Source organism: Neomonachus schauinslandi, chromosome 8, assembly GCF_002201575.2.
Source record: "Neomonachus schauinslandi chromosome 8, ASM220157v2, whole genome shotgun sequence".
NCBI classification, from domain to species: Eukaryota; Metazoa; Chordata; class Mammalia; order Carnivora; family Phocidae; genus Neomonachus; species Neomonachus schauinslandi.
In genome coordinates, this window is record NC_058410.1 from 52,432,324 (window position 1) to 52,445,308 (window position 12,985).

Genomic DNA, 12,985 nt, shown 5'->3' on the forward strand with positions numbered 1-12,985 from the left:
AAAGAACATCCTTAGAGAATCAGTAAAAAGGATTTTGTTAAATCTCAGCCCTTGAGAACACATCTTTTTAGTACTCTTTGTGGTGAAGGAAGTACACATAAAGTACTTCTGCTATACACCAAATATAATGGTTGTCTTGAGGAAAAGCATGTGTCCAGTTGCTTGAGTTGCTAGCTGAACTAGCCACTTTCATCATGGAACATCATTTTTATTTGAAAGGCTAAGTTACAGGTAAACTATGGTTATTCAGACTGGGCAGACATTTTCTTACAATGTTCCACAGACAGTTTCTTGAAAATGAACCAAGTAAGACTTTCACTTCAAGGAAAACAACTAAAAGTAATTTGTTGCTAGTGATAAGATTTGAGCAAATAAGTGAAAATTAGAATTTTGGAAAACTTGTTGCTGCCATCATGAACTTGACAGCTTTCCAATTCTTAAACATTTTTTTCTGATGAGACTGAGATATTAAGGAATCTAATGCTTTGATATTATATAATTAAATGTGGCAACATTTGGAAGATCTATATAACTCAATCAACCAATATTTTCCAATAACCACTGCATAAAGATCCATTTAAAGTTCAAGAAGGAGGGGTGCCTGGGTGGCTCAGTCAGTTAAATGTCTGCCTTCGGCTCAGGTCATGATTTTGGGGTCCTGGGATTGAGCCCTGCGTCAGGCTCCCTGCTCAGTGGGGAGTCCACTATTCCCTCTCCCTTTGCCCCTCCCCCTGCTCACACTCTCTCTCTCAAATAAATAAAAAATCTTTAAAAGAAAAATAAAGTTCAAGAGGATTAATGGAAGGGCGCCTGGGTGGCTCAGGCGGTTAAGCATCTGCCTTCGGCTCAGGTCATGATCCCAGGGTCCTGGGATGGAGCCCCATGTCAGGCTCCCTGCTCAGCGGAAGTCTACTTCTCCTTCTCTCTCTGCTGCTCCCCCTGCTTGTGCTCTCTTGTTCATGCTCTCTCTCTCAAATAAATAAACACAATCTTTAAAAAAAAAGGATTAGTGGATTTTAATATAATAGTATGTCAAAAATACACTGATACTGTCTCAGATTCTTGTAACTAACAGTTTAAAATCTACTTCTTGGGGTGCCTGGGTGGCTCAGTCAGTTAAGCGTCTGCCTTCAGCTCAGGTCATGATCCCAGAGTCCCAGGATAGAGCCCTATGGCTGGGTCCCTGCTCAGTGGGGATCTGCTTCTCCCTTGCCCTCTGCCCCTCCCCCTGCTCCTTCTCTCTCTGTCTCTCTCTCACTCTCTCTCATCTCAAATAAATAAATAAATAAATAAAAATAAACTTTGGAAATAAAATTTACTTGTTAAATTTTTTTTAAAAAATTTAAATAGACTTTTTTAGAATAGTTCTAGATTTACAGAAAAATTGAAAAGATAGTACAGAGTTTTCATACACTTCCAAATCCAGTTTCCCCTATTATTAACATCTTACATTAGCATGGCACATTTGTTACAATTAATGAACCAATATTGATATACTATTAACTGAAGTCCATATTTTGTTCAGATTTCCTTACTTTTTACTTAAGGTTCTTTTTCTGTTCCAGGGTCCCATCGAGGATACCATATTACCTCTTAGTGATCATGGCTCTTAGGCTCCCCTCTGCTGTGACAGTTTCTCATACTTTCCTTATTTTTGATGATCTTGACAGTTTTGAAGAGTACTGCCCAGTTATTTTGTAGAATGTCCCTCAGCTAGAATTTGCCTGATATTTTTCTTGTGATTAGAGTGGAATTATGGGTAATGGGAGGAAGACCACAGAGGTCAAGTGCTATTTTCATCACATCATATCAAGGGCATAAACTATCAACATGAATCATTGCTGTTGATGTTAATGTTGATCACACTTGCCTGAGGTAGTGTTTGTCAGGTTTCTCTAATATAAAGTTACTCTTTTCCCCCTTTCCATACTGTGCTTTTTGGAAGGAAGTTCTTATTGAATTTTCACGTAGCATCAAAAAGGAGCATCCACAATTATCTGATAAGGCTATTAAAATATTTTTCCCATTTCGAACTACATATCTGTATGAGACCAGATTTTCTTATATACTCCAACCAAAACAACGTATCATAATAGATTGAATGTATAAGCAGATATGAGCATGTCCCTATCTCCTATTAAGCCAGATATTAAAGAGCTTTGCAAAAAATATAATATATTGTCACTCTTCTTACTAAATTACTTTCACTTTGGGATATATTTTTCATAAAAGCGATGTTTTTGTTAATTTGATGGGCTGAATATAATGGGTTTTATCATTGTTATTTTAAATCAATTATAAATACTTTAAAATTTTATCAGTTTTAATTTCTAAAACATAGAGTAAATATTAAGAGAGACAACCCATATAAACAAAAGCTCTTTGGGTTCCTCAATAATTTTTAAGAGTGTAAAGGGGTCCTAAAACCAAATAGTTTGAGAACAACTTGCTTTAGGGTTAAGCTTTTGTAGACAAAAAATGAAAGAACACTGTTCAAAGAAAGTGAGCCAAACCTGAATTCTAAAGGCTTAATGAGTAAACTGACTATACCTAAATTTTCCTTATTGAAAAATGTAATTTTTACACCTGCAGAAAATTGTTTCCTCAACTCATAACTGTGCTCACAAGTAACTATTTGCAAGAGTAGTTTTTTATTTGTGTCTTAAAAATAATGACAGGTAGCCAGGTGTGTTTGTAAAAAGTCTAAGCAGAGAAATATATCAGTTGATGCATATGCATGGGTATACACATGTTCACTGTCAACTTCTTGTTTATTAGCTTTTTTCTTCTTTGGTTTTTAGTATTCAAGGAATGGAGATCCATCAGATACATGTTTTGGCCTTCATCTATCTATTAATCTTGATTATATCAAATTAGTTTATATGTGGTTAGACTTATAACTGTACGTAACAGTATCTCTTGGGGAATTGTTAAAAAACATTTCACTTCTCTATCTCTATTTTATGCTTTATTTCATTTCATGTATTCCAAATGAAACCACCAGATGGGAACTACTTCTGGTTTGTGTCCCGTGCTTGGTACACTCTCAGTAAATATTAAAGGATGAATAGCTTTTATCTCTACTACTTGGCCAAGAGTCAAGGCTGATGGTGTTGGATGTCAACAGTGGTGATTAGCATCAGGGAATAAGGGCATTAATCACCAGAACTGAGGCAGCCCAGGAATCTCCCTGGTCTTTTACCTTCCCAGCAGCAAAACCATTCCTGCAGCATTGCTGATCTGTGTGTGCCATTTCCCAAATATGCTGAGCTCGGGCAATACCATGTCCAAATAAGCAGGCAGACAGCCTGGCTAAAGCATGGGGCGGGGGGACAGGTATGGCAGAAGTGAGATTACAAAGAGCTTAGTAGAGAATGGGTCAGATCCTTATAAGGAGGATGTGAATCCAATGTCAAAAATTATCCCTAAATCTTTTTGTCCTCTCTTTCCATCCTCACATTCCTCATCAACCCTTAAGTTAAACATCCTCTAATCTTGGTGTTGAAAGACACTTGAAAGTTATCTTATCCATCTGTTCAACCAATCCTGAATCCTCCCTACAAACTCTAGTCCTTCAGCTGCCTTGCAATGTCAATTTGCAGGATGCAGTTAGAATGCAGTTAGACTGGGTGGCTCAGTCATTAAGCGTCTGCCTTCAGCTCAGGTCATGATCCCAGAGTCCTGGGAGAGTAAGTAAATCTTAAATGGAAGCCTTAAGAGAATTTTGTCTAGAGATAATAGGTTATTAGGACCTTGACGAAACTGACCTCATAGAAATGTGAAGGGTCCATACGACCTAGGATGACTTTCCATACCACCAACGATGATATTTTTGCCCTGTCAGAGGATCTTACTTGATCTTAAATCTTATCGATTTGAAGTGCTTTATTTCTCTAATAATAATTGCATATTAGATTCATCTCTCTGGTTTAAAAATTACAAATTTACACTGGTTAAAGGTAAGTAAGTCCTTAGCTTTTGAGAAAAGTACTCACAAAATGGCTGGCAGCTACAAAGACTTTCTCTTCTTCACTGAAAAACAATTCTTTTTTAATTATCTTAAAACTTGAGATAAGTCAGAGACCACTTACAGGACAACTGAGAAATTATGCTTAAAGTTATGTATAATTTGGATTTGTTTTTTCTCAAGATTTACAGTCAATAAATATATTGAATATCCACTGAGTAGAGCTTTTAAAAGACAGAATTCATATCAATAATGAATTTGCAATCAAAGTCTTTCTCATTTATATGAATGTGCATGTTACATTTTTTCCTCTGTTGAATATATTATTATATAATATAGATGTCACAGAAATAGGAATTCACTCTCTTTGTAGCCCAAACAGATCAGAAATGGCAATCACAGGTGGGCACTGAGAATGAGGGCTAGAAATTCTCTCATGTCATACTTCCTTGGATCATGGTAGTATTACTTCATCTTCCTCGCCCCAATACTAACCTCACCACAATTACAAAAAACATAATTCTCTTATGTTTTAGTTTCACAAAACATTCCTGAAACTGGTTTCTGTTTGCTTCCAGCAACAGTTGATAGTTCTCTCTGTATTTCCAATTTTGCTTTAGCATCCTTCTTAAGTGCAAATTTTGAGCTAACGTCTATAAAAGGCACATGACATAGACGGAGGAGTATTTCCCTTCATGAGACTGTTAAATCAGTTCCGACTCTGGGAACAGTATTTTAAAATGTGAACCAGGCAGAGAGGAAAATATGAGGTATTTTAACAAGTGAAAAGGCCAATGAGTCTGGATGTGTCTGGATACTTACTCTCTCACACAGCTCTTCAAATGTGCAGTCGGCGACAGTTCCACACGCTTTATGCAGCCGCAGCTCTCTGCCTTGCACTTTTAGAATCCTTGGTCTAGTTACTATGGGAACATGAACAAAGACTCAATCTTGTCTGGATAATTACTATAAAATTCATCTCTTACAGATAGGAAATGCATAGCTTGATGAATAATAGCACATGATTCAACACATAAATTAGACAAAATGCTGATACAATGACTGCCACTTGAGTGTGGCATCAACCCATATACAGCAATGGAACTTATTAATTGGTCAGTGGAGATTGGGCATTGTGTTCTAAATGTATTCTCTTTCAAGAGAAATTAACTTACGTACAATCATTTTGTTTCTGAGCCAGCTCATCAAACAACTTATCCATGACAGCCTCCACATCAGCTTCACTTGTGCTACAGTGAAAAGAATAATAGAATATGAAATTAATAACACTTGAAGCCAACATCAAACAGCTGCCTGAGCCTGCTTAGCTTTTTGCCCACAAAAAAAGAGAACAGGATGTTATGCTCTAAATACAAACATTAGATTTAGAATACACTTAAAAGCAGAGAATATTAACTCTCAGGTAGATGATTCTGCCTTATTTGCATACACTGAAAGACTTCTGTGCTTCTGGCTGTTTCCAGTAATGAGACGATACAGGCAGAGTAAATCCATTAATACTATGTGTACACAATGAGAAGAAAGGCTTCTGGCTCTCTCTTGCATGCAAAACAAGAGCAAATAGACAAGGCAGTCAAGCATCCAGCAAAGTATCCTTTGAAATCTCAACTGAGAGGGTACATGTGAAATTAAATATTGAAGCTGCTTAAAAAAAAAAAAATCAAGTCAAGCCACTGACTGAGAGGATCAAACATCCAGAATTAAATTACCAGCTTCAAAATACCAACTTGATCTGCACATCAATAACTTTATCGGACTTCGAATATAAGGACAATTATAGACCACACAGTTTCTCTCAAAAATGTCCTTGTCAGAAATTCAAGAAAACTCTCTCCTTCTGTGATGCCTACCATTGCGGCTCCTACGGAAGTTAGTCTCATCAAAGAATCCTTTGTATTCTAATTACAAATCGCCATATGGTTTAGGGAACCCACATACACAAATGTGATAACACTATGCCCTTTCTTCCTGTCACTTTTTTTAAAGAGGGGTTTGTAAATTAACTGTCAATAAAATAAAATATCTGGCAGAAGAAATAAATGCTGTTAAAAAAAACAACTTCAAGTGTAAATGTAAGTTTACTTCAACTCTACATACAAACTTATACAGTATGACCTGCCGATATGCTTAATTTTGCTTATCTAGGTGTGGAAGCAATTAAACTCAATTCTGGACATTCATCTTAATAAAGTCTTTTTGAAAACTAATATGACAAATTATTTTTTAAGTTTAAAAGAAACCAAACTCATTTCTCCCTTGAGATAATTACCAGGTGGCAGGCATTTAACAAGCACCTAATTCTTCAACTGTTGTACAGCAAATGCTTTTAAAATGCAGGACAGCACACGGTCATTATGAAGGGTTTTGGAATTGTACCCTCCAAGTGATAACCATTCCACCTCAAAGGATATTAAAAACATCATCTGCAATGGTTAACTTTGCAGGGGAAATGCTATTTGACTTAAGTAAAGGCTTTATGACATTTGAATAGGGTAGTATTACATAATAAAATGACACTACAGAAAGGGATTATAGAGACAAAGAACAATTTTAAAGGTACAAAGAAATCGCACAAGCCAATATAAATGTCAGTGTCTACACCAAGCACATGTATGTTTATATGGCTTTGCCAACATTATTCTTGGGAATTCATTTGGAATTGTCCCCACCTTGTTATAGTGGCATAAACACACTCAACTACTGGAAAAGAAGCAAAGGTACTTTTTAAGGGCTATAAAACAGAAGGAGCAAAACCAGCCACCCAGGGTTTCTGCTGGCTTGCAGAAAGTTAACTTCTTCTTAGGAGAGGCATGTTACCCAACAGAGGGGGAGAAATGAATTCTGAAAAATAACCAAGACAGTCACATTTCTAAGAGCATATTTAGTGAATAAACAAGTGCTTACAAATTTCCTCAGTAGTGATTTCTCGTTTACTCAGTGCTCTAATATACTATAATATTAAAATGTGGCTCACAAGACTTCAGTCAGGCCACATCTTCTGCATCATCAATGAAATTACTATATATGATTTACTTACAGTGAAATTATATGTGAAGTGGCATAATTATTTTATTATAGCAGTATCTTATAAAAAATTCTATATGGGGCACCAGGGTGGCTCAGTCGGTTAAGTGTCTGACTCTTGGTTTTGGCTCAGGTCATGATCTCAGGGTCGTGTGATTGAGCCCTGTGTGGAGCTCTACACTGAGCATGGAACCTGCTTAAGATTCTCTTCCTCTCTCCCTCTGCCCCTCCACCGCCATCCCTGCTTGCGCGTGCACACTCTGTTTCAAAAATAGATAAACAGATAAAATTTTATTAAATTATTGTAAAAAGTTACTCAAAAGTTACAACATGCAAAATAAAAATTTTTACTGGTGTTAAGTGGCCTAAAAATAAATATTCACAAAAGTAGTTCATGTAACTTAAAATTGAACAGCCTGTTATCCATCTAAGTCAAATTGTACTTGACCTCAGGGAGTGAGTTCTATTGACCAGTTGAAGGGCAGAAACCTCAGCTTCATATTGTTTTAAAAGCGGGAGGGGCTAGTATGTGTTTTGGTTTTATTAGATATATCTCTGTATTGACATGAAATAAATGAGGATGCTGTGGAAGAAATCCTTAACAGAAATGAACTTATTCATAATCCTTTAACAGATAATTTACAAGAGAACACTAGTCTTCTCACACTCCACTCAGACCAGATTTCCCCTACTTAAAAGGATGCATCAATCAGAGCTCATTAACTTTTTTGAAGGATGAGAATTAGGAAAGTAAAAAGAGAAATTAAAACTTACCTGTCCATATTAGCTTAAAAGATTCAGAGTTTTACTCATTATCCAGGTTCATATCTGGTTTATACATCTTTGAATATGTTTTGTAATTCTAGTAAAAAATTTAGATGGTTCTGAACTATTTCAATGTGTCACACAAAGAATAACAAAGGCTGCATTTATCAAGCAACTATTATGTAACGGTTAGTTTACCTATACTACCCCCACCTGTCCATGTAGTATTTGCTATTATCCTATTTTTACAGACGAGAAAACTGAGACTCAGAGAATTCAGCCCTCACTTACCTAAGATCTGAATAATTAAAAATTTAAAATTTTGTATAACCAAGTATTATAAATAAAATATACAGGCAGAGCAACCAGGAAACACAGTAGCAACATGTATGGCATATTATTATCAATGTATTAAAAATTAATACAATTTTAATACCACAAATAGAGAAACTGACAAAGGATCTGGAAAGGAAAATTGCATTTAAAAAAAGCTCGATGGGCAAGAAGCCTATGTAAGATCATTCATTTACTAGTGATAACAAATGCAAAGTAAAATCATGCAATACTATTCTTTTATCTAAACTAGCAGAGATGAGAAAAAAGCTAGAGCAAGCCTAGGTAAGGAGAAAATGGACCCTCTTCACATACTGCTGGGAGTGGTATAAAATTGGTACAAGATTTCAGGGCAACCAGATAATTTGTGATAAAAGCGTTAAAAACATGCATACCGCATCACCCAGCTATTCCACTCATAAGAATTTCACCTATGGAAATAATAATGGTTAACAACTACAAGGATGTTCATTGTGACACCAGTAACATCAAAAAAGTGAGAAAAAAACAACCCTGGGGCGCCTGGGTGGCTCAGTCATTAAGCATCTGCCTTCAGCTCAGGTCGTGGTCCCAGGGTCCTGGGATCCAGCCCCGAGTCGGGCTCCCTGCTCCGCGGGGAGTCTGCTTCTCCCTCTCCCACTCCCCCTGCTTGTGTTCCCTCTCTCGCTGTGTCTCTGTCAAATAAATAAATAAAATCTTAAAAAAAAAATAAAACTCTAATGTCCCTCAATGGGGACTATGAAGTACATTTGAATACACTCACACAATGAAATAGTATGCAGTTTTCAAGTACAACTCTTCCCCCTAGTCCTGGAACTGCAGTTAAGGTCCAAGTTGATGGCTAGAAGTGCTTAGTGTCCCCAAGTTTCTAAAGAGAACCACCAATGTGCCACCAATGGCTGGATCCAGACTCCTGCCCCCATGGCTAAATCATGAAGAGAACCAGCCCTATTCCAAATGCCTCCTCCTCCTCCTCCTCCACCATTCCCTACTCTCCACCACACCACAGTGTCTTTATGAGGAGAGAAGGGGTCAGGAATCTTTATGTCTAGTATTTGTGATAAGAGCCTTTTTCTTCTCTTCTTCCCCTTAGGAATTTTTCTTCAGGTTGACTTCTAGTTCCATAGCGTTGTGGTCAGAAAAGATGCATGGTATGACTTCAATCTTTGTGAATTTTTTGAGGCTTGTTTTGTGACCTAATATGTGATCTCTTCTGGAGAATGTTCCATGTGCACTTGAAAAGAATGTGTATCTGCTGTTTTAGGATGGAATGTCCTGAATATATCTGTTAAATTCATCTGGTCCAGTGTGTCATTCAAAGCAATTGTTTCCTGGTTGATTTTCTGTTTAGATGATCTGTATTATCGATATAAGTGCCTTCCCCTTAGGAAAGAAGAGGGTGAGTTACCCTCCCCCAAAGACAAGTGATGGGAGGGAGGAAAGGTTCTCTACACAAGTCACCTGGAAAGATCAGGGGAGCCTAAAAGAAGAAAAATCTGGCATTGTCCTTAGCTGGATGAGTAGGACCTTGGTAGACTGAGAAATCAGAAGGTGGGAGGTGGGGTGCTAAGCCAACATGAAGCAAGCCAGTTTTCACTAAAAACACTCCAAAGGCTTAGCACTACTACATATACTTGAAGTTACAGGTGAGAGGGCAGGCTGGAAATCAGGGCACTCTTGGAAAATAAGACAAAGACAGTTCTTTAGATGCCCTGCCTTTACCTGGACAGCAAGAGTCCTGTACACCTCCTCCACTCCAGCTGAAACTAATAAGTTTACCATCTGGGTCATCTTTAACAATGAAGAAAGTGGGAGAGACACCATACTCAAATCCTACATATTAAACAGTGAAACCAACAGTACTTCCCTCTTCAGCATCCAGAACCCTACCAGCAAAACTTCTACCGAAGGAAGTAGAAAGATTGAAGGAAACATTCTGGAGGAAACTGAATAGCCAAAAGAAAGACTTGCAGATACTGACATTGGGGGGTTCTTCAATGGAAAACCTGACCTGCCACCTTATCTACCATCCTCCAATCAATAAAACCCTATCCATGCACACTTCTAATCAGCTTTTAATCCATGAACTTCTAATCAGCTTTTTAATGCCTCAGTCTTGTGAATGGACAACCAAGTATTTCTAGGCACTTAAGGAAAGCCTCTAAGATATAAAATAAAGACTAAAAGAGATAGAAAAAGAGGATCTTGGAGGAAGCAAAGAGAAATACACCTAAAGAGAAGAAGATATTACATGCATAAACAAAGAAGGATGCTATAAACTAAAAGAACAATTAGTGCATAAGAAAGAGCTCTAAATATGACTGTTAAATAAAAAATTCAGGAAAAGAATTAGAAGAAAAAGTTGAAGTAATCTTTCAGAAAATAGAACAAAAAGAACAAAAACTAGAAAACAGAAGGGGAAATAAAAGAATCAGAAAATAAATCCAGAAGGCCCAATATCTAACCAGGGGAAGCTCCAAAGGCTATGGAGAAAAAAATAAAAGCAGCAGCAATCAAAAAATTAAATTAAGTTTCCTAGAACTGAAGAGCATGAATGTCTAAGTTGAAAGACTCCAGTGAACACCCATGACAAAGACTGGGAGCAAAGGCTCCATTCCAAGGCATATTATCTGGAAACTTCAGAAACCAGGAATAAAGAAAGAATATCCTAAAAACTTCAAGAGGAAAAACAGGTTAAATATAAAAAGGTCAACAAACTGATTTGTGTCAGTTCTCATGAAACTTTGCAGCTGTAATAATGGAAGCACGAAGAGAATGGTATGCATCTAAAATTTTCTAAAGGGAAGTTATTGTCAAACAAACCATGCCCAAACTATTAATCAAGAAAAATAAAGACATTTTTGGACAGGTGAGTTCTCAAAAAAGCTATCTCCTGTGCAGCCTTCTTCATAAGATACTAGGTAGGCTGGGCTCTCTCAGACCAGGGAGAAGAGTTCTGGGTCCAGTAGGACCAAATAAGCTCTATCCCCATTGGCCCTTCTGCCCGTGGCAGCTGTCAACTCCGGACAAAATACAAAAATAGGTGACCTGAAGGCACTGGGCAGTGAAGAGAAGCAGGCAGATTCTGGAGGGAGCAGACACTTGGGAAAAGGGAAAAACGTGGGTGAATTACCCATTTTACAGCTTTCAGACTGAAGACAATAAAATCAGGACTGCTCAGGGCAACTCCAACTCCAACAGAAAACCTGCAGTCCTGGCCTGAAGAACCAGAGGACAGTTGGGGGCAACCACGCAAGGTGGAAAATCTGGGGGAATCCCCACAAGTGTTTCCAAAGTCCCTGAAGATATTAATCTTGAAAATTCCTGAAATCATAAGTTATTCTGTATTTATCACAATACTAATAAACAGTGAATTATTTTTCTGTTACTGGGTTATACTAAAAGCTTTGGTGGTTTTCTATGAAAAATATGGCATAAAAATAAACTCATGGCTTATCACTATTACAAATCAATATACTAGGACATATATTTCTATATTATATTATGTATATTGTGATATATTTCAATAACATAAAAATGATCTCTACCAGATACAGACTTGATAGTAGGAAATATTAAAAGGAAACTTTAACACAAAATAAATGCAAATAAGATTATTTTAAAATTTAAGTATATCCAATATTTAGTATGTAAAAGTTATTTTCTAAATTAAAGGTTTTTAAAACACAAAGCATAATCACCATATCTGCTAGTCCTGATCTTTGCTGGTTGACAACTATTCCAGACATAGGAAAATGTCATTTGGCACTGACATTGATCAAATCATTAAGAGTGTGTCCTAAATCATTTTCAAGTTGGGCATTAGGGTACATACTGCTTTATATAAACTCGTTTCCCTTATTAACATGTGTCTAGCTGCATTTACTCACTATTATCTACTTAAAGGCCCTATCCCTAAATACAGTCACACTGGGGGTTTGGACTTTGCCTATGAATTTTGGGGGGACATAATTCAGTCCTTAATAATGAGCATTTGTGTACTTTACAGTTCAGGGTTACTATGCAGAGTGCTATGTGAACATTCTAGCACACGCCTTTTGGTAACCTTTTGTATACATGTATGTTGGGTGTATAACTAGGAGCCAAATTACTGCTCATAGGGTATACCAACGTTCAGCTTAGTAAATATTGCCAAACAATTTTCCTGAGTGGTTGTAGTAGTTTACTCTCTTACCGGCATGTACAAAAAGTTCTACTTGTTTCACAGCCTTGCCTACACTTGTTTTTCCATTTCTTCCATTTTAGTAATTTTAGTGGACATATTATAAATGATTTTAAGGTAAGTTGCTTCAAATTATTTTTAGAGATGGGTGGGGCATAAAAATACAAATATAATTAATGCAATAGTTAATCCAGAAGCATTTTCTTAGTAAGATGTCATTATGGCATACATAACATTAAATTAAAAACACTAAGATCTCTTGACTTTTTTAGGTAGGAAATTTCAAGAACATAACATTATTGTAAAATTTTCAGCCACAGAAAATGACTTTAGTCTCAAAATAGGAAAAGAATTTATAATGGAGAAAAACAGGAGTAATGGGAAAGAGTCTATGACTCCAGGGCCTCACTAGTCAGTTTTCCAGGGAAACTATTTTAAAAGGTAGCAACATTACCTTATACTAAAAATCTATACTCAAAAATACAACCATGCTTGTGAAGCTCCAAAGAAGGACTAGGGTTAGGGGCACGTGGGTGGCTCAGTCTGTTAAGCGTCTGCCTTCGGCTCAGGTCATGATCCCAGGGTCCTGGGATTGAGCCCCGCATCGGGCTCCTTGCTCGGCGAGAAGTCTGCTTCTCCCTCTCCCACTCCCCCTGCCTGTGTTCCCTCTCTTGCTGTGTCTCTCTCTGTCA

The 12,985-nt window shown here is 37.1% G+C and overlaps 1 protein-coding gene across 1 annotated transcript in view; it reads right to left on the minus strand.

The window, feature by feature from the left end:
• The window catches only part of AFG1L (AFG1 like ATPase), a 228,824-nt gene that overhangs the window by 30,112 nt on the left and 185,727 nt on the right, over window positions 1-12,985 (minus strand). The window contains exons 10-11 of the mRNA XM_021693462.1: window positions 5,147-5,217; window positions 4,790-4,890 (exon numbers count right to left, since the gene is read on the minus strand). Coding sequence (XP_021549137.1) covers window positions 4,790-4,890; window positions 5,147-5,217 — 172 coding nt within the window. The remainder of the gene's footprint in view (window positions 1-4,789; window positions 4,891-5,146; window positions 5,218-12,985) is intronic.